The sequence below is a fragment of the Furipterus horrens genome, unplaced genomic scaffold, assembly GCF_987537825.1.
Source record: "Furipterus horrens unplaced genomic scaffold, mFurHor1.1.pri manual_scaffold_11, whole genome shotgun sequence".
Classification (NCBI taxonomy): domain Eukaryota; kingdom Metazoa; phylum Chordata; class Mammalia; order Chiroptera; family Furipteridae; genus Furipterus; species Furipterus horrens.
This window is the reverse complement of record NW_028327181.1, coordinates 21,880,676-21,901,922: the sequence shown is the minus strand read 5'-3', so window position 1 is coordinate 21,901,922 and position 21,247 is coordinate 21,880,676. Positions and strand designations below refer to the sequence as shown.

Sequence of the window (21,247 nt, the reverse complement as noted above, 5' to 3'; positions counted from 1 at the left end):
TCCCAGACAATTGCAGGTCATAATAAAGCTGAGCAGCAGCCTGGGCCCCACTTAGAAACTTAGCAGAAATTCATTATCTGGATGGGGGGGGGGGGGATCCAGACCCACAAAATCAGAATCTGCATTTGAATGAGATCCGGATGATTCAAATGCACATTCAAAGTGTAAGAAGCACAGGTCAAGACAGAGGAATGTGCTCGCCTGCGCTGAAGGGAATCGCCCGGGGGGTGCTACTGGTCCCCAACCTAGGAATTCTGCCTTCATGGATCTGGCAGGCACTGGAATTTGTTCCAGCACCCCAGGCGATTCCAAGGTAGAGCAGCTCTGGGCCCAGGTTCCTCAAACTCTGACATGCACATTCTAACTTAGCGGGTGTGGGTGGGTCCAATCCCAACCAGCTCCTGGGGTGAGGGTGGGGGCATGGGGGGTGGCCGGGTGCCCTGCTGCTACACTGAGAACAGGACTCTTCCTGCTCTAACATTTCCCCATTCTCCCTCAACTTTCCTTTTGTGGCCAGGCTTCACTCCCTGGTATCTGTAGATCACACTGATTGCACAAGGCAATCAATCGCCTGAGAAGTTGAAAAATGTACAGATGTCCAGGCCCCACTCTCCAAGATTCTTATTTAGTCGGTTACAGGCAGAGCCCAGGCTTGGCTAAGTAAAAAACAAGATAGACCAAAAAACCCCCACCCACTGACATGGAAACATGACACAGAGCGTGTTCCCCAGTAACAAAGACAAATACTCAGGCGCCCCGCAGGCCACCCCCACTGGAGGACACCTTCGCCATCAGAGGTGGCCGGCATTGACCAGTCCTGAGCAACAAGACAACTAGCCCTTCTTTGACTGTGAAGGTCGTGCACTGGTGTGTCTTTGTTCCCAAAACGGCCTGGTTTTAGGCTCGGCGGACGGGCAGACTGGCCAGCCTCAGGGCTTGCTCTAAGATGCCCCGTTGGGGTCATGTCAGCCCAAGACCCCCGAGGCCCCGCCAAGCCCAGCCGAGAGTATGGCTAGCAGCCCCCAGACATTCCCGGAGCACGACTCTTAGGCTGCCTGCTGTCTCGGGTCAACAGGTAGCCTTCCCCCAGCAACTCCCCCACATGACTCGCTGAGCCCCTGAGTGTGAAAGGACAGGAGGAAACTCCAAGCGGGGTACCTGGGCCGGAGAGCAGGTATCCGATCCACTCATGTCCAAGGTGCGCAGCCTCTACCTGCCGGGAGCTGCCGGAAGCGCAGCTCACCCAACTTGCTAGACAAAGCTGACCCCAGGGCAGGAAGGCTGTGTGCTCTTTGGTGCTCTGCCAGGAACCACAGTGTCCGTGCAGAAGGGTGGCTGGTGGGAGCGGCCCCAGAACTCGCCCGAGGGCAGCCCAGGGCCACCAGCTACAGAAACAAGGACCGTGGAAGCGGCAACCATAACCCCTGCGGCCCTGGCCCCCACCTCTGACACAGCGAGTGCTCTGCAGGCACCCACTGCACCAGGAGGAGCAGGACTGTGCTCCCCGCAAGGGGCACAGCATGATGCCAGGCCCCTCAGAACCCCTGGTCCGTCAAAAGAGATGGTATAATGTTCCTCGAAGGCTACGGGAAGGGGGGTTGGGGACAGAAGCATGCGTCTGTTCCTAGTGGCTCAGAGACCTTGATCAATGTCATTGTCCCCTTGCTCTGTAAGGAAAGCTGGAGCTGCCTGCCTGCCACCCCTAGACTTACCTACTATTCCTGCTCCCTCCTAATCCCTGCTCTTGGTCCCTGGGTCCCCACTCACCTTTCCAGCATGGCTCCCGATGAGTGACACACCCCGCCCCTATCCGTCCATCTCTCCCTCCTTCTCCACTCCCTCTAAGGAACATTCTCAGGTCCCCCTCTTCCTAAAACAAAACTACAGCCCCTTCGGCCTTGGTCTCCTCCTCACGCTGCCCCCGCATCTCCGCCCTGGCCTCTGGCGGTCACGCTCCCACTCACCCCCTCACCCCTGCCCCACCGCTGTCTCCCACCCTTATTTCTACGCTGACCTCGGTCTTGCTGAAGCCTCCGAGACTGGCAGCCAGTGCCTCCTTCTTGGCTTCTAGGTCTAGACTCTGTCCAGGCCCCTGCTCCCTCTGTGCCCGGCTGCTGGGAGGGCTGGCAGCCTGCAGGGATGTGCCCCGGAGCCTCCGCTCTCCCCTGCCTGTTTTCACAGGAGTTCATTCCTTTTTAGAGCTTTAACTACTACTCACACCTGGTGATTCAAGGCCTCTGCTGTCAGCCCTTTAATTTCTCTCCCAGAGCCCATACTGATAGTTCTAACTTTCTATGGCACATGCTACCTGGATGACCTTAAATTCTTCCAAGTGAGCCCTGACACCCACACTGACCCATCTCTCCCCACCCCCACCCCCACAGGACCCACTCCGTCTCCAACATCTCCCTCCCCTTCACACCATCCCTACTAAACAGTTACTAAACATTATCGATTCTGCCCTATGTCCTAATTCCAGCAAATGTTTGCTGAACTCCCTCTAAAAGCTTGGTGTATAAAGCTTTACAAAGCTCAGTCCAGGGTCAAGGCTACATAGTCCAGAGCCTCGTAAGTATTCAGAATGCAGCCCCCTTCTCCTCTTCTCCAGCCAGACTCAGTCCACCTCCGCCCACCACCCCCGATCACCTGCGCCCTAACCGGGCTCTTGACCACAAGTCTTTGCTCACCTCAGCCCCTTCCCTGGAACGGTCAGTATGGCGCCTTTCTAGGAAAGAACTGGGATCGAACCACCCTCCTGCTTCAATTGCTCCCTGTGCCTGACATGAAACTCCAGCACTCCTCAGAGGCAGCCAGGGCCCATCCAAGTCAGGCCATAGGCCTGCGGAGGCACCTGCAACCCCGAGCCAAGCGCAGGACAGGAGCCACCTCGCGCTTGCACACCGGACTCTGCCTGAAGCCCCTGCTCCCACTCCTGCCTGACCATCCCACCCCTGCTGTGGCATTGGCTCAAGGACACCTTGCCCACGAAGTCTCTTCTGACATTTCTAAACAACTAATGTATCTCTTCCCACAAAATATTGTTTATATCTTGATTGTAGCCCTCACGGGTAATATAATTTCATATTATATAATCACTGCTTTTCATGCCTCGCCCACTACTCTCTGACCTCTGAACTTGCAGGCCTGTTTATCCTGAGTCTATGGGAGTACCCAGGATAGAGAAGATGTTTTATCACACAATATAACTTTATATTAGATTATTATGTGCTTCTTATCCAGCCCATGACTCTGTGACCTCTGTGGTCTGGGGCTTCTTTATGTCTTCAGACATAAAAAACAATAGTGCCTAGAATGTGGCAGATGTATAATAAATGTTTGACACAAAAGTAATAGAACGAGATTAAAAATGTATTGCGTCCCTTATTCATAACTAAAATGCCTCGTGCACTTACTAGGTGCGACACCGGGGGCGGGTCTTACCAGCATTGCTGCGGGGGCTGTCCTGTGCACCACACGATGGTGACCTCGACCCCCAGATGCCAGTAGGAACCTCCCACCCACCATGCCCTCCTGTGACAAACAAAATATCTCCAGAAATCACCCAACGTTGAGAACTGCTCTGTAGACACAGTCAACGGCTGTCCAAGTATGACCTCAACCCTGTGAACGAAACCCTGTTATTACCTCCCTTGTGTAGAGAGGGAACCGAGGTGCCAAGAGAGTCAGGAACTCGCTCAGGGTCACGCAGCGAGGGAGGAGGGGGCTGGAACTCAGACTGAGTGCATAGCGTGCACCCTGAACCCCCCATCCTGCTACCCCTCACACCATCCTGCCAGGGAATCGTTCCCTGGACTCCAGGATCCCTAGAGCGTCCGCCTGCTGCCCTCCAGCCTGGGGCTGCGCTGGAAGCTCTCCAGCACATTCTCAGCACATCCAGCTGTGTTGGCAGCATGACTTTTGCCCTCCATCTGGACACCAGATTTCCAGGAGGGCCGGCTACAACTGCGCTCACTTTCATGCGGTCACATCCCAGCACTGGCATGCGCTGAAGTCCCTCAGCTGGCAAGCCAGGTCTCCTAGGCCCTGGACTTGTGTGGCTACCAATTTAAACCAATGAGCAGGACCACACACGACACATGTGCACACACACACATTGCCGCTCAGGAAGCCAGGGCCACGTTTCCAGCCCATCATGGTGTGCAAATCTCAATGGGGTCAGCTTGCCCACAGCAGGTCCTCTCGGCTTACTGTCCGCTGCCAGGGGCTCCAGAGAAGCCTGGAGCAGGGCTGTGAACTTAATGGAACACAACTGCGAGGTGAGGCCACAGAAGTTCTCCTGAGGGAGCTAGTCCACTTGAATCAATGACTCACGGATGCGGTCGGTCAATTCTGGAGAAGGGAGTGGTCATCTCTATCACTTCTCTGCTCAAAAACGCTCTGTGGGCTCCTCATCACCAGGAAAGCCCACAGCCTTGCCTCTGACCTATAAGGATGCACATGACCTCCCGGCAGCACCCCCTCCCTTACTTCCCACTCGCCCTGGCCATGCCCTTTCTTGATTGGGCAAGGCACCCCTCTTCCTCCGGGCCTCTGCACCTGCCATCTGTTCAGCCTAGACACTCAGCTCTTCACATACCCCCACCTCCCACTAAAAATTCTGCAGACCCCATATTTCAGACCCCACCCCCTGCCCCTGCTTGTAAAGACGTCTTCTGTTGTCTCCTTTGCCACTGCATCACAGTATCTGAAACAGTGCCTGGCACACAGGATGCTCTCCATACAGATTTGTTGAATGAATCCGTACTTCTACTGGATCAAGAGGGGACGAGGCTGCACGGGGCTGGATACCTGCTGCAGCCCCTCCTTGTGGCCCACCCCCAACCGGTCACAGCCTGAGGACTCATTCCGCCCACCTCCCTGGAGAGCATAGTGTGACCTCAGCACACAGTGTGCCCTGCAGGGAGCAAGGCTGCCTCGACCCCAGGCAGCAAGGGGCAGAGCAGTTGACCAACTGCCCCAAGGCCCACCAGTGAGCCCAGGGGGCTTCTCTCCAGGCATCCGAATTCAAAGGCAAGGGGGCAGGACAGGCCCCAACAGCCCAGCACTGTTGCCTCCCACAGAGACACACAAAGAAACATGGTATCATCAGCTGCCGGTCACAAGACACCACAGGGAGCCACTTGAAAATCATTTTTCTGGTGTGGGCCGGGGAGGGGCAGGCGCTTCGAATTCCATTCTCCGGATGAAGAAGCTAAAGAGGTACGGCAGGCAGAGAGTCTGCCGTCCAGGCCCATGTCCGGGATGAGTAAAGGGAAGTCTGCTGTGGCCACAGACCTGCCCCAGATCCTAGCAGGGGCTCCGCACGCTGCCCTCCTCAGACCTCCCACCCAGGCCCCAAGGACTGAAAGATAAAGGCACTACTGGATTTGGGGCTCAAACCCAGCTATCCAACAGCATGGGCAGCCCCTCCCTCCTCTAGCCTTCAGAGGGTTCCCGGCCCTGCCTGGTCCCACATGGTGGCCCTGCGCGGTGGCCCGTGCCGTGTGAGGCTGTGGGGTAGCGCAGCGCAGCTGGTCCACACTGAGATGTGCTCTCTGTGAAAAATACACACTGGATCTCAAAGAATTCGTACCAAAAGAGTAATCCATCACCTTTACATGGATCACACACTGAAATAATATTTTGACTATGGTGGCTTAAAGTATTAAAATTAATTTTACCTCTTTGTTACTTTTTACCAATGTGACTAAATGAACAGTTTTAAAATTTAAAATCGCACACTTGGCTTGCATGCACAGTTTCCATTCCATTTCTATTGCTGGGTCACCTCCGAGATCCCACAGGACACACCCGGAGCGTTTATTAAGCTCCACATGCCTCCTGGGCTCCACATCCGAAAGGCCAGCCCAGGGGTCTGAGGCGCCTGGAGAGGGGCCCCGGTCGTTCTGACCCTCAGCCACCATGTGTGTCGTCCTGAGGTTCCCACACGTCAGGCCGGACCCCTCTCTTCCCTCCATGCAGCCCCGCCTGGCCATGGAGCTCCGAGTGTGGGGACATAGTTCAAGGAGACACTGCCACCTGGCCCACACCCAGTCTCTTCCTGACCCTGGCATTGTGCCCAGTGGCTGGCCCTGGGCTGTGCCCACTCACCACACCTGCCCAGGTCTACAGACGGGCACCTGGGCTGGCCAGCAGTTCCCACAGAACTACCTCGTCAGAGCTTCTCTCCTCCTGTGCCCAGGGCACGGGCCACTGGCCCTGAACCCTGTCTCTGCCACCTGCCAGATGTGTGACTTTGGGGAAACTACTTGGCACCTCTAAGCCTCTGTCTCCCAGGCTGGGAGGCTAATGGCCCCTCCCGCAGTTTGCGTGGGGGGGGCTAACGAGACAGACTAGGGAAGGCATGCAGGAAGGACTCAGTGAGTGGAAACTATCGGCAGCCCCTCATTTTCATGCACTCAGGGAAATCCGAAAGCTGCCGCTGTGAAGTAGAGGGGGTGAATCACAACATTAGTGGAAAACAAACACACACACACAAAAAAAAAACCCACTATTTTTCAGCCAGTCTGTTCTGTGACCAAAAGCACAGAAGACTAAGAACCTTATGCTATGCACAACTGACTGGGCACTGAACTGAGACAGTCCCAGGTAACCTGAGGCCTCACCAGCACCTCCTAAATACACCTTCCCCTTCTCAAAGGTAAGAATTTTAGCCTGCCTGCCCCCACCCACCTCTGTCCCCATTTGAGAATGGAGGTGGGGCCAAAGCGGGGTCAGTGCAACAGTTTCATGCCTGAGTCCTTGTCAGAGCAGGAGCTGACTACGGTATAAATGCTAGGGGGTCCGGAATCACTGTGACCCAAGGCAGGCTTCCCTCCCCAGCCTCTCCTTCCCATGCTTCCTCACGGAACAGAGTCCCAGACCCCAATCTAGAAGCCTCCTTGCCCACCCCCACATCCTGTGGTCTGTCTCTTCACGTCACCCAGTTTAATTCCCCTTGTCGCAGTTAGACCACATTGTCCCCTATGCTGACGACACTGTATGCCCCAAGAAAGCAGGGACTTCCTGTTGCCCACACTATCTCCAGTACCAAATTTAATGTCAAACGCATGCAAGTAATCAGCAAATATCTAAGTAAATAAATGAATGCGCAAATGAGCAGAGTAAGTGTGGACAGAATGTTTCATCACGTTAAAACATCCTAGACTCTTAGTGGGAAAGACCTGGGCACACAAGCTGGCGAGACGCTCAGCTCCGCAGCTGGCAGGCCAGCAAATGTCGCATGTTCTGCCAAACACATGTCATGCTCACAAGGACATCCTTATCACCTTTGACTCATCTCAGCCACCACGAGCTGCAAGGCCGCAGCACCACAGTGCCAGCTGACACCAGCCAGCCTGTGTGGTCCCAGGAGAGGGATGGGCTGGAAGACTCCCTCTTACCTAGGAAAACTCCCTTCCTCCTTACTTAACTCCAAAAGACGGCAGCCTGGGCCAAAGTCCAGGGCCCAGGCCCCCGTCCCCAAAGCACCTCTGGCTGCCTGGAGGCAGAGGAAAAGGATCCAGATTCGGACATAGCATCTACTTCAAAGGCCGCCATCTCGAATGCACACATACACACACACACCAGACACCTAGATAAAAAGCCAAGGCCACCTCCCACTCCCACGCTCCTTTGTGTTGAGAGATCTTGGTTGATTTCAATAACTGACATTTGGGCCGCGTTTTAATTCAGGCTCTCATGTTTTCAGTTCACTGATAATGAGTAAGTCTCGGCAGCAGAAGCGAGATGACAGAGGACGTCGCAGGTCGGCCAGTGCCACCGCAAGACGTACACGCTCTGCCTCTCCTGTGGCTCAAAGGCCGACCACCTTCAGGAGTCCACCTACGGCCAAGTGCGGGCCCCCCACCAAAGCAAAGAGGAAGTACGACGGAGTGCCAAGGCTACGTGACGCAACACCACCAGGACTGGTCGGATGAGTCACCTAAAAATCATACACCGCAGATTGAGGCGTGGATCCCATGAAGGAGCAACACCCAAGCCCAAGAGGGCAGCTGCCGCAGCATCCGGCCCATCTTAAGGATTTCAATGATCAGTTGCACAATTAATGCTGTGGCTTAAAAACAGAGAGTAAGTCCTCAAAACTCGAGGCCTGCATTTGTAACCCCAATTAAAGCAGAACCCCAAGCCAGTTCTCCCCACGCCCAGCAGTATTAGTTCCACGTCTTATGAATAATAATCCTTTATTTTTTCCAAGTTTCCCAGTGACTATTGCTGAAGGACATAATCATAGCGAGACCTACAAGGTCAAGTCCAGCCACAACACTGGTCACTGATGAGCAGAGACTGGCACTCACCTCTCCTCCTGGCAGCTGGGTCTGTTGCGCACACGACACGGGACACACGCAGCTGCCCAGGGAAAGTGGGCGAGAGGGCACTGCCAGCCAGACAGTGCCCTGAATGAATGCGGTGCCAAGGACGGGCCGGACTCAGGGTGCACGCCACGGCGGGGAGCAGGGGGTAGCCACCCTAGAGAAGCCATTCGCTCTCTTTCCTGGTGCAGCTTCTCCTGGACATGGTGCCCAGGCCTCTGATCAGACCCCTCCCTGCAGTAGACATGACCTCAGAGCCCGTCGGCCACGGGCAGGGGGAGTGGGGCAGTGATTAAGAGTTCTGGCCATGGACAAGTCAGACACAACGCATCTATGTAATCAACCAAATACTTGGATCTGTTGGTGCTCCTTCAAGTCAATACAAGAGGATCAAGGACAGAAAAAGGGAACTCACAGATTAAACTCAAACACCAAGTGAATATGAAAAGATCTTCACGGGGGTCTGGATGAAAAAGGTGAAGGGATTAAGAAGTACAGACTGGTAGTTACAAAATAGTCATGGGGGTGCAAAGTACAGCATAGGGAATATAGTCAATAACATTGTAATAACTATGTATGGTGCCAGGTGGGTACTGGAAATATTGGGGGGATCACTTTGTAAAGTATAGGGCTGTCTTAAGCACTAAGCTGACACCTGAAACTAATACAAAATAATACTGAATGGCAACTGTCACTGAGACATAACATTTTAAAAATAAATGAAATATAAACTCAAAAAAGAAAAATATAAATGATGAATTAATAGATATCAAAGCATTGTTTTAAGTTCACTATTTCGTGTCTAGCAAAAACAGAATTTTTCTTCTTACTTTCCTGGCTTTAAAGAAGCCAACTTGTCAATAATAGTTTACTATATCCTTCTCAGTTTATCTAGTTTTCAAATCAGTATTTCAGTGTTCAACATTTTCTCATGGACCAGTGATATATATATCATTTTAAAATGACTCTGATTTGACTGATTTTAAAAAATTGATTTTAAAGAAGTAAAATGATACCCAGGGAACTTCTAAAAATACAAGGTGTTCAACCTCACTAGTGGCCGGGGAATGCCAAAGAGAACCGAACACACCACGTCTTGCATATTGCTGGTAGGAGTTCATTGACATCAAGGATCAGAAGGGCAATTCACAATACCTAGTGGGGCTGAAGTTGTGCGCGCTTTCCAGTTCAGAGGAGCCCGCCACTCGGTGTGTATACCCTCTGAGGACGTTTATCACAGTCTTGTGGCACAGTAAAGGGACAGAAATGCCTCTCACACCCAGGCTGAAAAAACGGTGTAGTCATACAACTGAGTACTATACAGCCATCTAAACTGAAGAAATTATTCTATACAGATCAGTTGGAATAAGCCCGAAACATGATGTCAGTGTTTTAAAGTGCTGCAAACAGATACATACGCCTGGATCCATTGCAACCCGCATCGCCTAAGATTATAATGGAGCTGAAAAATTCCTGCCACCGAGTGACGTCAAAGCCCTGCCCTGTTGCAGCACCACACATGCCTCCCATGTTTGTGGCGATGCTGGTATAAACAAACCTACTGCATGGCCAGTCACATAAAACTATAGCACATGCAATGATGTACAGTACGTACTACTTGGTAATGATAATAAATGACTATTGACTACAGTATACTTTTTACCACTAGGGTGTATTCTTTCTATTTATAAAAATATCTTTGTGCTAGAGAACAGGGTGCTGTGTTTTGCCGGCGGCAGCCTCACACATTTGTGTTTATAGCCTCTTTGGATTGCATCATTTTCTCAAGTGCTGGATTTAATCTCCTGTTGTTTTATATAGTAACATGCTGTCCAGGTTTATAGCCCAGGAGCAACAGACTACACCATATAGCCTAGGTGTTCGGTAAGTGTACTCTCTGATGAGCACACAATGACAAAATAGCCTAATGAGCCGTAGCAGGCAACTCAGTTAGTTGGAGCATTGTCCTGATACATCAAGGTTGTGGGTTCGATTCCTGATCAGGGCACATACATCAAACAACTGATGAATGCAGAAATAAGTAGAACAACAAATCAATGACTCTCTCTATAAAAAAAAAATCAAAACATAAATTTTAAAAATTGCCTAATGATGCATTTCTCAGAATGTATCCCTGTTGTTAAGCAGCACACAACTCTACTTAAAAGTTAAAAACCTATAAAACAATTCAATGAGTGCGTGTGCAGCTAGGTAGCACTGTTGTGGGCATTTGTGTACGTGTGTAAACACTGCGTGTGTTTAAGGTAAGATAATAAAATATAGGGTGCTCCCAAATTTAAGTAAAGATTACATTCTGGGAAGACAGAGAATAGGATAGGCCCTAGGGGCAAGGCTTTAGGTCTACACTTATGCTATTTTATTTCTTAAGGAAAAAAGTGATGTAATATGGGAAAACAGGCACCTCTGTTAAATGTGGCTGATTATTACTGGGGGTTAGTTATATTATTTTTAAGACAAAACATTCAGATGTTATGAAAGAAAAAAACTGGTATCTTAGAGCAGTTAAAAGGAAAATGAAAAAATGGAAAAATATCTGTATTATATGTGCAACAGATTAGTTAATTCCCTTAACGTATAATGTGCAAATCAATAAGAAAAAAAAAAGCAAAGTTTGAAAATTGGCCAAGGACAGGAATATACAATTCCTGGTAACTCTAACGGGGACACGGGGAAAGATATTCATCTCCGCTGGGAACATGCAGTGAGGTGGAGACCCCGTTTCTCACCCATCTCATTTAACGGCCGGGTGCCAGAGGCTGGGGACCCCGCGCTGCAACTGGAGCTGGGACACCAGGCATGGGGGATGTGGAACCCGGGCCAACCTTCAGGAGGAGACTTGGCATTATCTACCCAAATCCCCTTTAGCCCGGGAATTCCACTGCTGGACATCTACACCACAGAAAATTTCCTTTTGTGTGCACAGATCTTTCTGTCAAGACCTTGCCAGCAGCCTTATTTGTAACAGTGTGGTTTGGTGAGTTGGGTGTCATCTGTCAAAGAGAAAGGTCACTGGCTTGGTTCCGGTCAGGGCACATGCCTGGGCTTGGTTCTGGTCAGGGCACATGTCTAGGTTTGGTTCTGGTCAGGGCACATGCCTGGATTGTGGGTTGTGTCCCTGGATGGGGCGTTTATGAGAGGCAACCGATCAATGTTTGTCTCCTTGTCTCCTTCCCTTCCTCTCTCTCTAAATAAATAAAATATTTTTTAAAATTTTTAAAAACTTTAACAAAAAAATGAAAAATCTGTGCAAAGGCCTGCTTAGACCATCAAGGCTCAGACCACAGGATACTATGCAGCCGTGGAAGAGAGGACGCAAATCCATGTGTACTGCTATCACATGCTCTCCGAAGCATATTGATTTTTTAAAAAAGGTTTTATTTATTTACTTTCAGAAGGAGGGAAAGGGAGGGAGAGAAGGAGAGAAACATTGATCAGTTGCCTCTCTTACACAGCCTGACCGGGAACCAAACTCACAAGCCAGGCATGTGCCCTGACCGGGAACCAAACTGGTGACCTTTATCTTTGTAGGACTGAGCCCAACTGAGCCACACACTCAAGGCCTTATTATTGATTTTTAAAAGGCAGGTGGAGAATAGTGCTCTGGGCATCTCCAGATGTGCTCTTAACGAGAGATGTACATGCACACCTGGACATGTCCATACATCAATAAACAATCTGGAAGGGTGCAGAAGAAACTAAAGGGGGCCACCTCTCTAGAGGAAAGTCCTGGGGACAGCGGTCTGTAATGGAAGAGACACCTTTTTGATCACATACCGTTTTGTATGGTTAACTTTTTAAACTGGTGAATATGATACACTTTCAACTAAAAAACTTGCTAAAAAGAGGAGCATAAAAAAATCAGGAATGTAAACTTTGGAGTCTCACATACCTGGACATTAGTCCTGATCTACTACCAACTAGTGGTGCAACCGGTGGACAAGTCACAACTCCAGGTCCCAGGTTTTCTGGGGGGTCAAATGGGGATAAAAACATGGCACTACTGTTTCTATTACCCAGTGGGACATGTAGGTAAGAGAAGCTCTAAGGACCATTATCCTGGAGAAGTGAGAGAGTCCACTGCCCCCCACCCCCCCTCAACAGACCCAGTAGACACAGGTCATGCTTTTGTCTGTCCACATCCCAGTCCACAGGCAGAGTGGCCGAGGCAGGGCCACCAGGCAGTTCCGCACACTGAGTGAGCCGGCCAGGCCTGGGGGCAGCGGGGAGGGCCGGGGGGGTGAGTCCAGCTCTCCCTCTGCCAACCAAGGCCTTGGCCTGGGTGCAAGGCTGTGTCTGGTGACAGGGGGTCATCGATGCTGCTTTACAGGAATGGTCCGCAGGAGCGGGCACAACATCGCCGAGAGCACAGCAGTGTGACCACCCCCTCCTCTTGCCAAGTTAAAAGCAGCCCGGTGCAAAAATCTGTGTGCACGGAGACGGGGTGGGGCGGGAGGCGGGTGTGTGTCCAGCAGCAGCCTTGGGGAAATTGGCGCAGTCAGCCCATCGCTGTTTCTGTTCCTGTGTGTCACTTCCCCTAAGCTCACAGAGGCACCTCCTTTTTATGAGCAGGTGTGCTTTCTGTGGAACTGACTCCCGACACCTTTGGCCCATGCCTATCACGTCCTAAGCCGAGGGCAGCTGATCAGCTAAGTGAGGTCACCTGATGACCAACCCCGTGTGGGTCCACAGCGGGCACCCCCCTCCTCCTCTACTTGCTTCTCAGAAGGGCTCATTGTGAAGAACAGCCCTGTCCCAAGCGGGGCTGGGGTCTCAAGACCTCCCGGGACACAGAGAGGCCAGAGGCGACAGGGACTGAGCCTACTACACGCCAGGCGCTCCCCCAGGCTCTGCGCTACAGCAGTAAACACGGAAACAGGCCTGTGCTCCTGGAATGCACACCTAGGCGGGGGGAGAGCAAAGACACCTACAGGAGCACCATCGTGTGACAATAATACATACTATGAGGCCAATAAAACTAAACTGTGGGGCAAGGACAGCTAGTTCTCTCTGCCACCGCACCCCTGAGAGGAGGGGGACATGCAAAGATGCTGGAGTGGAGTGAGGGGAGGGGGAAGAAGATTCCAGACTGAGGCCAGCAGAGACCCCGAGGCTTTGTTGGGTGTGAGGAACAGAAAGAAGGCAGATTTGACAGAGCACAGAGAGGAAGGGTCAACGGGGGTGCCGGGAGGCCACTGGGGCCAGGTAGTGGGGGACGTCGCAGGCAACCCCGGAGGCCTGGACTTCCTCGAGGTCCCAGGGCTCACGGGAGGGCGTCCACAGCGGAGCAGTGCTCTGTACTCCTGTTTAAAAGACCCTTGGGCTGATCTGCAGCCACCATGCGTAACCTCATCTCCCTTGTGAAGCACTGTGGGGCAGCCTGCTTTTATTCGAATTTACAGAAGAGGAAACTGGGGCACAGAGATTAAACTAAGGGTCCCGAGGTCAGACAGCTAGGAGGTTGTGGAACCAGGAATGAAGGACCCAAGTGGTCTGCACTGCTCAGCACCTCTACACTCTATGCCAGGGGTCCCCAACCTCTGGGCCAGGGACTGATACCAGTTCCAGCCTGTTAGGAACCAGGCCACACAGCAGGAGCTGAGCTTGAATGTACTGCGCTTGGATCGTCCCGAAACTATCCCCTTGGTACCAGTCTGGAAAAATTGTCTTCCACGAAACCGGTTCCTGGTGCCAAAAAGGTTGGGGACCGCTGCTATGCCACCCAGGGGTCTAGGGTGAGCTGTCTGGGGACTATCTGGACTCTGTGGTGACAGGCTGGGTGACTGACAACCTTCTATATCTCATGGAGACAGAGCCTCATCCGTGAAATGCAGGTGGCAAGAGAAAATCCCAGGGCTGGAAGTCCAAAAGCTTAGTCCGGGCTGGGCCCAGAGCCAGCACTCGGCCCCCGGATGCTGAAGGTGACTTGGCCAAGGCCTCCCCCACTGCGTGGCAGCCCCTCTCCCCTCAAGTTCTGCCCCTCGGAGCACAGGGGCGGGTCCACAATCGCCGCTGCCACCTGCTCCCACAACCGCAGCCACACTTACCTCTCCTCCTGGCCCCTGCGGCCACGGGGCACACACATCGCGCGGCCCGGCCGGACTCAGGGGCGCACTGACGTGCGGAGGGGCATGGAGCGGGGGAGAGGGCGGGGGCCACACTGGAGAAGCTGTTTGCTCTCTTTCCGGGTGCAGCCTCCCTAGGTCCCTGACCAGTTCTGCCCGGCAGCCACCCCATCAGGGCTTGGCACAGATCCTCGACTGGGGCAGAGATGTGCCCCCTCTGCAGAGCAGCACCCCACTCCCCACTGCTTCTCGGGGCTGCAGGGACCCTCTGCCAGGGCAGTCCTTCCCCTGCGCCCCAGAAGCAGTACCCTCTTTGTGGGAGCAGTGCCTAATTTCCACAGTGATGTTCACTCCATTGGGTATGCCCCCTGTCCAGAGCAGGGACCCCCAAAGTCCCCGAGCAGGGACACTGCAGAGCAATGTTTAGACCTGGAATCCCTGTGCCGCTGGACAAAATCCCAGCCCCGGCCCCTGAGTGGTGGCTGGTAGCATGGCTTTTTGGGAGCGTTTGGGAGCAGTACACGTTCCAACACAGAAACCTCTCTCCACCGTCCCCTGGTTCCCACCGGAACCCGCACTCCTGCTGACAGACCTCCCGCCTTCCACCACCAGAGCATCTGGGCAGTGGGGATTTAGAACCAAGAGGCCTCAGGGCATTAGCAGGGGAGGGTCCACTTCCCAGTTCCTATTAGGAGCTCAGTGGGGTTAGACCTGCTGAGAGAATAGAGAAGCGGGGGCTGTGCATGCTGGTTTGAGGGGAGCCGCGGTGGGGTCTCTGCAAGAGAAATAAAGCCATAAAAAAGGGAAACCAGGGCCTCCATTTCCTGCATCAGCTTCCCCCTGGGAATAGGGAGGTCAGGAAAAGCCCTTCTGAGCTGGTTTCACACCAGTACGGCTTTTCAATGAGCCAGATGTACCCAGGACTCTTCCCAGTAAAGGGTAAGGCGAAGGGAAGGAGCAGCTACATACCGCTGGGGAAGGGGCAGGCCCTCCAGGCTGCACCCAGGGTGCAGGGCCCAGGGCAGGAGGGAATGTGGCTGGAGAGCTGGCTGACACTCAGCTTATCAGAAATGATCCAGGGCCACCTCCACCCCAGAGCTCACCCAGACCCGATGTGGCAGGGAGGAGTCCCATCCACACCCCAGAGCCAGGGACACCAGGGAGACGCTGAGCCCCTTCGCAGGCCAACTCTGTCCTGGCCGACTCAGACCCTTCAAGAGTCAGAATCCTACAAACGCATCTCTGCACAGATACACCGATCCCTGCTCAAACACAGGTATACACCCCAAAACAAACATGGGAAACATGAGACTCTGGTAACCCCTACACACTCATGCACACGCACACAGACATTCCTCACCCCACCTCCTTCCCTGCCTCCCGCCTCTCCTCCCAACGTACAGCTTCTGGGGGCTGCTGGACCCCCTCTGCCAGGGCGCTCTCTTCCTCCATTTCGCGGCATGGGGAACTGCCCACCAGGCTCCTTAACCATCAGCTCAGGCTCTGGCAGAGTTTGTTTGTTAGGTTCAAGGTCCCTGGAGCTACCAGCCAGGGAGCCTGGAGCTTCCAGAGGAGCTGGGAGTGGCTGCACCAGCCCCACAGGACCTCCTCCCAAAGTTGGGTACAGACAAGCCCTCTTGGCAGCCCCGCCCCGCCCTGCTCCCAGGAGGAGCATGCTCCTCTCCCTCAGAGGCACCTGGGAAGGTGGGCTATCAGGGAGAGGGCTGCAGGAAAGCAGACGCATGAAGACAGAGTTCTCTGGGGTGTCCCCAGGAGGCAGGGGGGTGTCCTCTGGTAGCCTGTGCCTGTGGTTGGGCAGACGGCAGAGGTTGCTGTCCCAGCGGAGGGCACGCCCCCCCCCCCCCCCAGAACCTAACCCTGATCTCAGTGACAGGGACTATCTTCCCAGCCCACCCCCACAAGCCCAGGAAACTCCTAAGCCCTTGACCAGCTGCCTGCCTCAGCCCCCAATCTTCTGGGCCTAAGCCCTGAGGCCTTAGCGATTTCAGATCACCCTAAGATGCAGACCCAAAGAGGTGGTGGGAGGGCAGGACGTGGGGTGGGGCGGGTCCAGGCTGCGGACTAAGGAGTCCAGAGTCTAGGGCTTGTCCAGCAGGTTTGGGTTCGCCCACACCACCTCTCCAGAGAGCAGTGCCCCATGGACAGAGTAACCCCAAGCAGACACCTGAAATCTAACTGAGGGGTCAAGGCAAGTGGCAGGACCTTGGGGTCTCTGTCACTCATGCCCAGGAGAAGCGGGGCCTCGCCTGCAGCTCCTTCCTGCCTTTGAGGAGCCATCCTCGTTCTCAAGGACTCGGTCCTGTCCATCCACTGCAAACGGAGGACAAGTATTACCCTTGGAGTCAAATCAAACCCTTTCCAAGGAGGCCTGGTGCCAGAAAAAGGCTCAGGGAAACTGAGGTATGGGGAAGACACAGACTCTAAGGACACTCAGGAGACGGAGCCACCGCAGGAGCCCTGGCTCCGTCTGAGGCCCCACCAACCCTCCTGGCTTCTCCCGGTGTCTGTTCCTCCCATCTAGGAGCTGACAGGACTGGGGCCCTGGTACAGGGCACCTCCCACCCCAAGGACACACTGAAGCCGGGCCAGCTCACCTGGCCTTCCCGGCCTGTCAGTTCAGCTGTTCCGGAAAGAGAACCTTTTCTTCTCACTCTATTTGGACAGCTGCAGAAATAGTGATGGTGAGAAGACAATGCCTGATTATTGAGGGAGGAGAAAGTGCAGGGCCACCGAAGGGGGCGACTGCAGCTCTGGAACTGGGGTGCTGCTTGGGAGGAGTGAGCGAGCTGGGAGGGGGCTTGGGGCTGGCCTGATGGGAGACAGGGAAAGGGTCAGTTGGTGCCTCAGCAGCACTACAAAGAGGGGAGCCAGAGGGCCTTCTGGACCCAGGCCCAGGCCTGGGAGGAGGGAACAGACAGCCAAGTAGAAGAGAGGACCCTGGCTAGGTCAGTTGATTAGAGTCATTTCAGATGCCAAGGTTGTGGGTTCGATCCCCAGTCAAAGCACATGCAAGAATCAAGCAACAAATGCATCAATAAGAGGAATAAGAAATCTCTCTCTTTCTCTCAAAAAAAAGCAAAGAAATTTAAAAAGTAGAGTAAAGGAGAAGAATAATTCCCATCTTTACGGACTGTGTTCAGTTACTGGGTGGGGCTAAAGCCCGACTCTCAGGCCCAGTTCCCACCCCCATCTGGCCCCACTCCCAGGCAGGTCCCAGCAGCCTCTCCTCAGCCCCTGCTCCACCTGTCCAGGCTCGTCGGTGGGACTCAAGAAGGGGGAGACATGGTGTCAATAGAGCAAAGGCTGGGAGATCTGGACATGACCTCCTTCGCACCCAAGAGGGAGGAAGTAGAATTGCAGAGTCAAGACGAACTTTTTCTCCTCTACCTGCTCTTCTCAGTGGAGGGTCTCTCTCTCCCTCCCTCCCCTTCCCTCTCCTCCCGGTCCCTGTCGCCTATCCAGCCACCCCATCCTGGTGTCTCCCGGTCCCAACCTCCTCCTCCCCCTGCCTGCCCCCCCCCCCCAGTGCCCGTTATGTAAGGGGCCTGAGAACACACAGAGGGAGCTTTGTTGTCGAACCACATCCATACGGCGCCGGAATCGGCCGGCGCAGCTGTTCCCCATTCCCTCCGCCTTGGCAGGGCTGACACCAGGCAGGAAACCCCCACAGGCCTCCGTTTTAGGGAGTGGGGGTGGGCAAATGCTGGCCCCAGGGCCCCCAGGCAGCCGAATGGGTGGCCAGGGGTCAGTCACTGTTGCGTGGGGCCACAGCCGGAGACCAGCTGGCCCCCAGGACAGAACAAAGCCACAGTGCGAAGCCAGGGTTCCAAAGACCAGGGGGGAGCTCTGGGCTAGAAGCAGGGCTGCGTGGGGGCAGGCCCCACAGGGCACCGTGCTCTTGTCCACACACAGATGCATGCCCGTGTTCTCTCTCACACACGCCCATGTTCACGCTCATCCGCATGCTCACAGTGCGCATGTGCACGCACCCAAGTCCCTCAGCCCAAGCACGACACGCTGGGTGCGCTCACCTGGAAGCCATCTGAGCGGAAACCTCCTCCCTGCCCTGGCCAGCCTCCTCCATCCCAGCAGGTGCCTCTGGGCAAAGAGTGGAGCTCTGGAGAGAGGAGGGTGGATGGCAAAGGTCAGAGCCCAGCAAAGCCCCACCAGCCCGCTTTTCTTTGGAGAACTTCACGCTCCCACCTTCCCGCCCAGGAAGATGTCCAAGGAGGTGGGTGAGGGTCCCGGGTGCTGAGCCGAAGATCACATTGTTTTCCATTATTTTGGGTGGGCAGGGCCCCTTCCCCAAACCCCACGGCTGCAGGAGCCATTTCACCAAAAATTCTGCAGCTGCTCACGGGAGGTGCCCTGAACCTCCAGCCCTGCAGCATGCTCACCCCCCGACTCAAGTCCAGCTGCCAGTGTCAGGACAGCTTGGATGCTAAGGGCTGGGACAAGCGGAGGCAGGGGGGGTGATGAGGGGGAAGAAGGAGGCAGACACCAGGGAAGAGACATGACAGAATCTAAAGGAGGAAAAGGGGAGGAAGAAAGTCAGAAAAAGACTGGAAAAAGAAAAGTGAGAAAAAGGACCAATGGGGGACTAGGGAGCGGGGGGGGTGGGTCAGTAAGTGTGAAGAGAAGAGCCCATACAGCCTATGGGGACAGCTCCCCCCCCTCATGAACACACCCTCCTACCAGCCCTGAGCTCACTCTCCGCCCCACAGAGCCAGGCCAGCCACAGCAGGTAGCCGTGGGCACTTCCAGGGTGCCCGGCCCAGCCCGCCCCCCCAGGGGATTTGGCCTCAACAGACCTGCACCTTTGGGGCCGGGACACAGACAGGTTCAGTGATGTCAGGACCTCAGAGGAAGAAACCAGATGGGGATGGGGTGGGATGAAGGGGCAGAGACCAGGGTCCCTCCTTAGGCAGCCCCCTGCCTGCTGGAAGAGCTACTCTGTGACCTTGAACAGCAAGTTACCCAGAAAGGAACAGTTCCTGAGCAGGTCCTGTGGGCCAGGAGGGTGCCAGGTGCCAGGGCTGCCTCGGTGAGTGTGAATCTCATTTGTGCATCACTGTCATGTGAGGCGGGGCAGATACTAACAGCGCAATTAACGGATGTGCTCGAAGAAAACCAATGAAGTCAGAGACCTGCCTGAAGCTACACAGCCGGGAGCAGACACACGGGACACCCTCAGGGGCGACTCCTGCACGGCCACCTGCCTTTTCTCCAGCACCAGAGGGGAGACACCCTACTCTCCGCCCCACACCCCAAACCACACAGAATGCACGCGCCAGCATTAGCAGAACGCTGGGGGCAGGGCACTGAGGTGTGGCGTGAATGCTGCCATGGGAAGTTAAGGCTGTGCTCCAGGGAAAGGACATTTGCCGTCTGCAGGGCGACAACCGATGGCCCCTCCCAGTCACCCCCACAGCACTGCCCTCCCCCACCTGTCTGTGGTTGAGGAGTCAGCTCACGCCCCTCTGTGGTTCTTCTGGGCTTAGCCCGGCACAGGGTCCCCTCAGGTCCCACCCTCACGTCACAGGAGTGGGACCTGAGGGGAGTGGAAGGGACAGTGGGCTGGTGGTCAGAGAGGGTTCAGTGAACAGAAGGTGCAGGTGGACGAAGAGGGCACCCAAGCCACGTGGTGGGACGGTGGGAGCAGAGATGAGGAGGCCAGAATACACGCGGTGTGCTCCTGGGAGCCAGGTGGGGCTTTCAAATGCACTGTTAAAGCCAGGAGACCCTCTGTTCCACTCTCAAATGAAAGGTTATGTGGAAAGCCTATAGGCCTGAGCAATAAAAGTGGGGTTGTTTGGGTTGACGCAAGAAGAGGGGGAGCCCCTCCTCGCGAGCCCTCATTCCTGAGACGGCCTCTGAGAGGGTTCCACCCCCAGGGAGCCTTTCTTGGCCCAAAATGAGGAGGAGAGGACTGATGTTGGGGACAGGAGGGAAAGTCAGGACCAGTTTGTGCAAGGACCTGAAGGCTGGGCTGAGGACAGGTGACGGGAGCAGGATGCAACCAGCTGACCACAGGGTAGGTGGGATGGGCAGACCTGCCCCATCTCCACCTGGGGCTCCTGACTGCCCCGGCTCCGCCCCCAGTGGCTGGAGGGGAGGGAGCAGGCCCTTCTCTGACAAACAGCTCGCTTGTCTAAAAGGAAGCTCTTATCCCTTTGCCCCAGGGAAGGGGAAGCAAAGCAGGACACGGTGAAACAAGTCAGAAACCCGAGCTCCATCTTCCATTCATTCATCAAACAAATATTTACTGAGCAGTTAATACTGGCCAGACATCATTCCAGGCATGAAGAACAGAGCAGCGAACATGGCAGACGGGTTCCTGGAGCTCACCCCCAAACCCTAAAATCTCAGGGAGGAAAACGTCTTAAAAGTCCCCAAGCCCATTCCACACCACAGCCGTGCCCCCTCATTGCCCACACCTCCCCTGGAGTGTCCCTGTCAAGGTTGCCGGCGTGCCCTTGAACATCTGCAGTAAGAGGGAGCTGGCCCCTCATCAGGCAGAAACAGCCTTCTGAAATCTCCAGGTGTCCCCACTGAGGCTCCTGCTGGGGAAGGAACAGCGGGCGAGGGAGGCCACAGAGTAGCAAACGCACTGTTACAATGTGAAAGCTTCACTTCCTATCCGGACAAAACATGAAGTTTCATCTCTTGTTCTGATGCTTCTGAGTCAACTACTTGGCACCAAAGAAAACAACTTGGCTCCATTTTCCACCTGTCCAAGCCCTCAGGTCCCTCAGCATCTGCCACCAGAGTACCTGCTTCAGTTCCCTCCCTGACCTGGGGCAGAGGGTC

At 54.4% G+C, this 21,247-nt stretch overlaps 1 protein-coding gene across 6 annotated transcripts in view; it reads right to left on the bottom strand.

The window, feature by feature from the left end:
* The window catches only part of ST3GAL4 (ST3 beta-galactoside alpha-2,3-sialyltransferase 4), a 34,400-nt gene that overhangs the window by 8,899 nt on the left and 4,254 nt on the right, over positions 1-21,247 (bottom strand). For 2 of the 6 annotated variants that reach the window (XM_090257201.1, XM_090257202.1), the window contains exon 1: positions 17,032-17,054. The exons of 1 other annotated variant lie outside the window; for it this stretch is intronic. Coding sequence is in view for 2 of the 5 variants with exons in the window: in XM_090257203.1 (XP_090113329.1) it covers positions 15,818-15,868 (51 nt within the window). In the remaining 3 variants the exon portion in view is untranslated. Of the gene's footprint in view, positions 1-1,158; positions 1,223-15,817; positions 15,922-17,031; positions 17,055-18,468; positions 18,548-21,247 lie in introns of those variants that run through there. 3 more of the 6 variants (XM_090257207.1, XM_090257203.1, XM_090257204.1) reach the window with 3 other exon arrangements.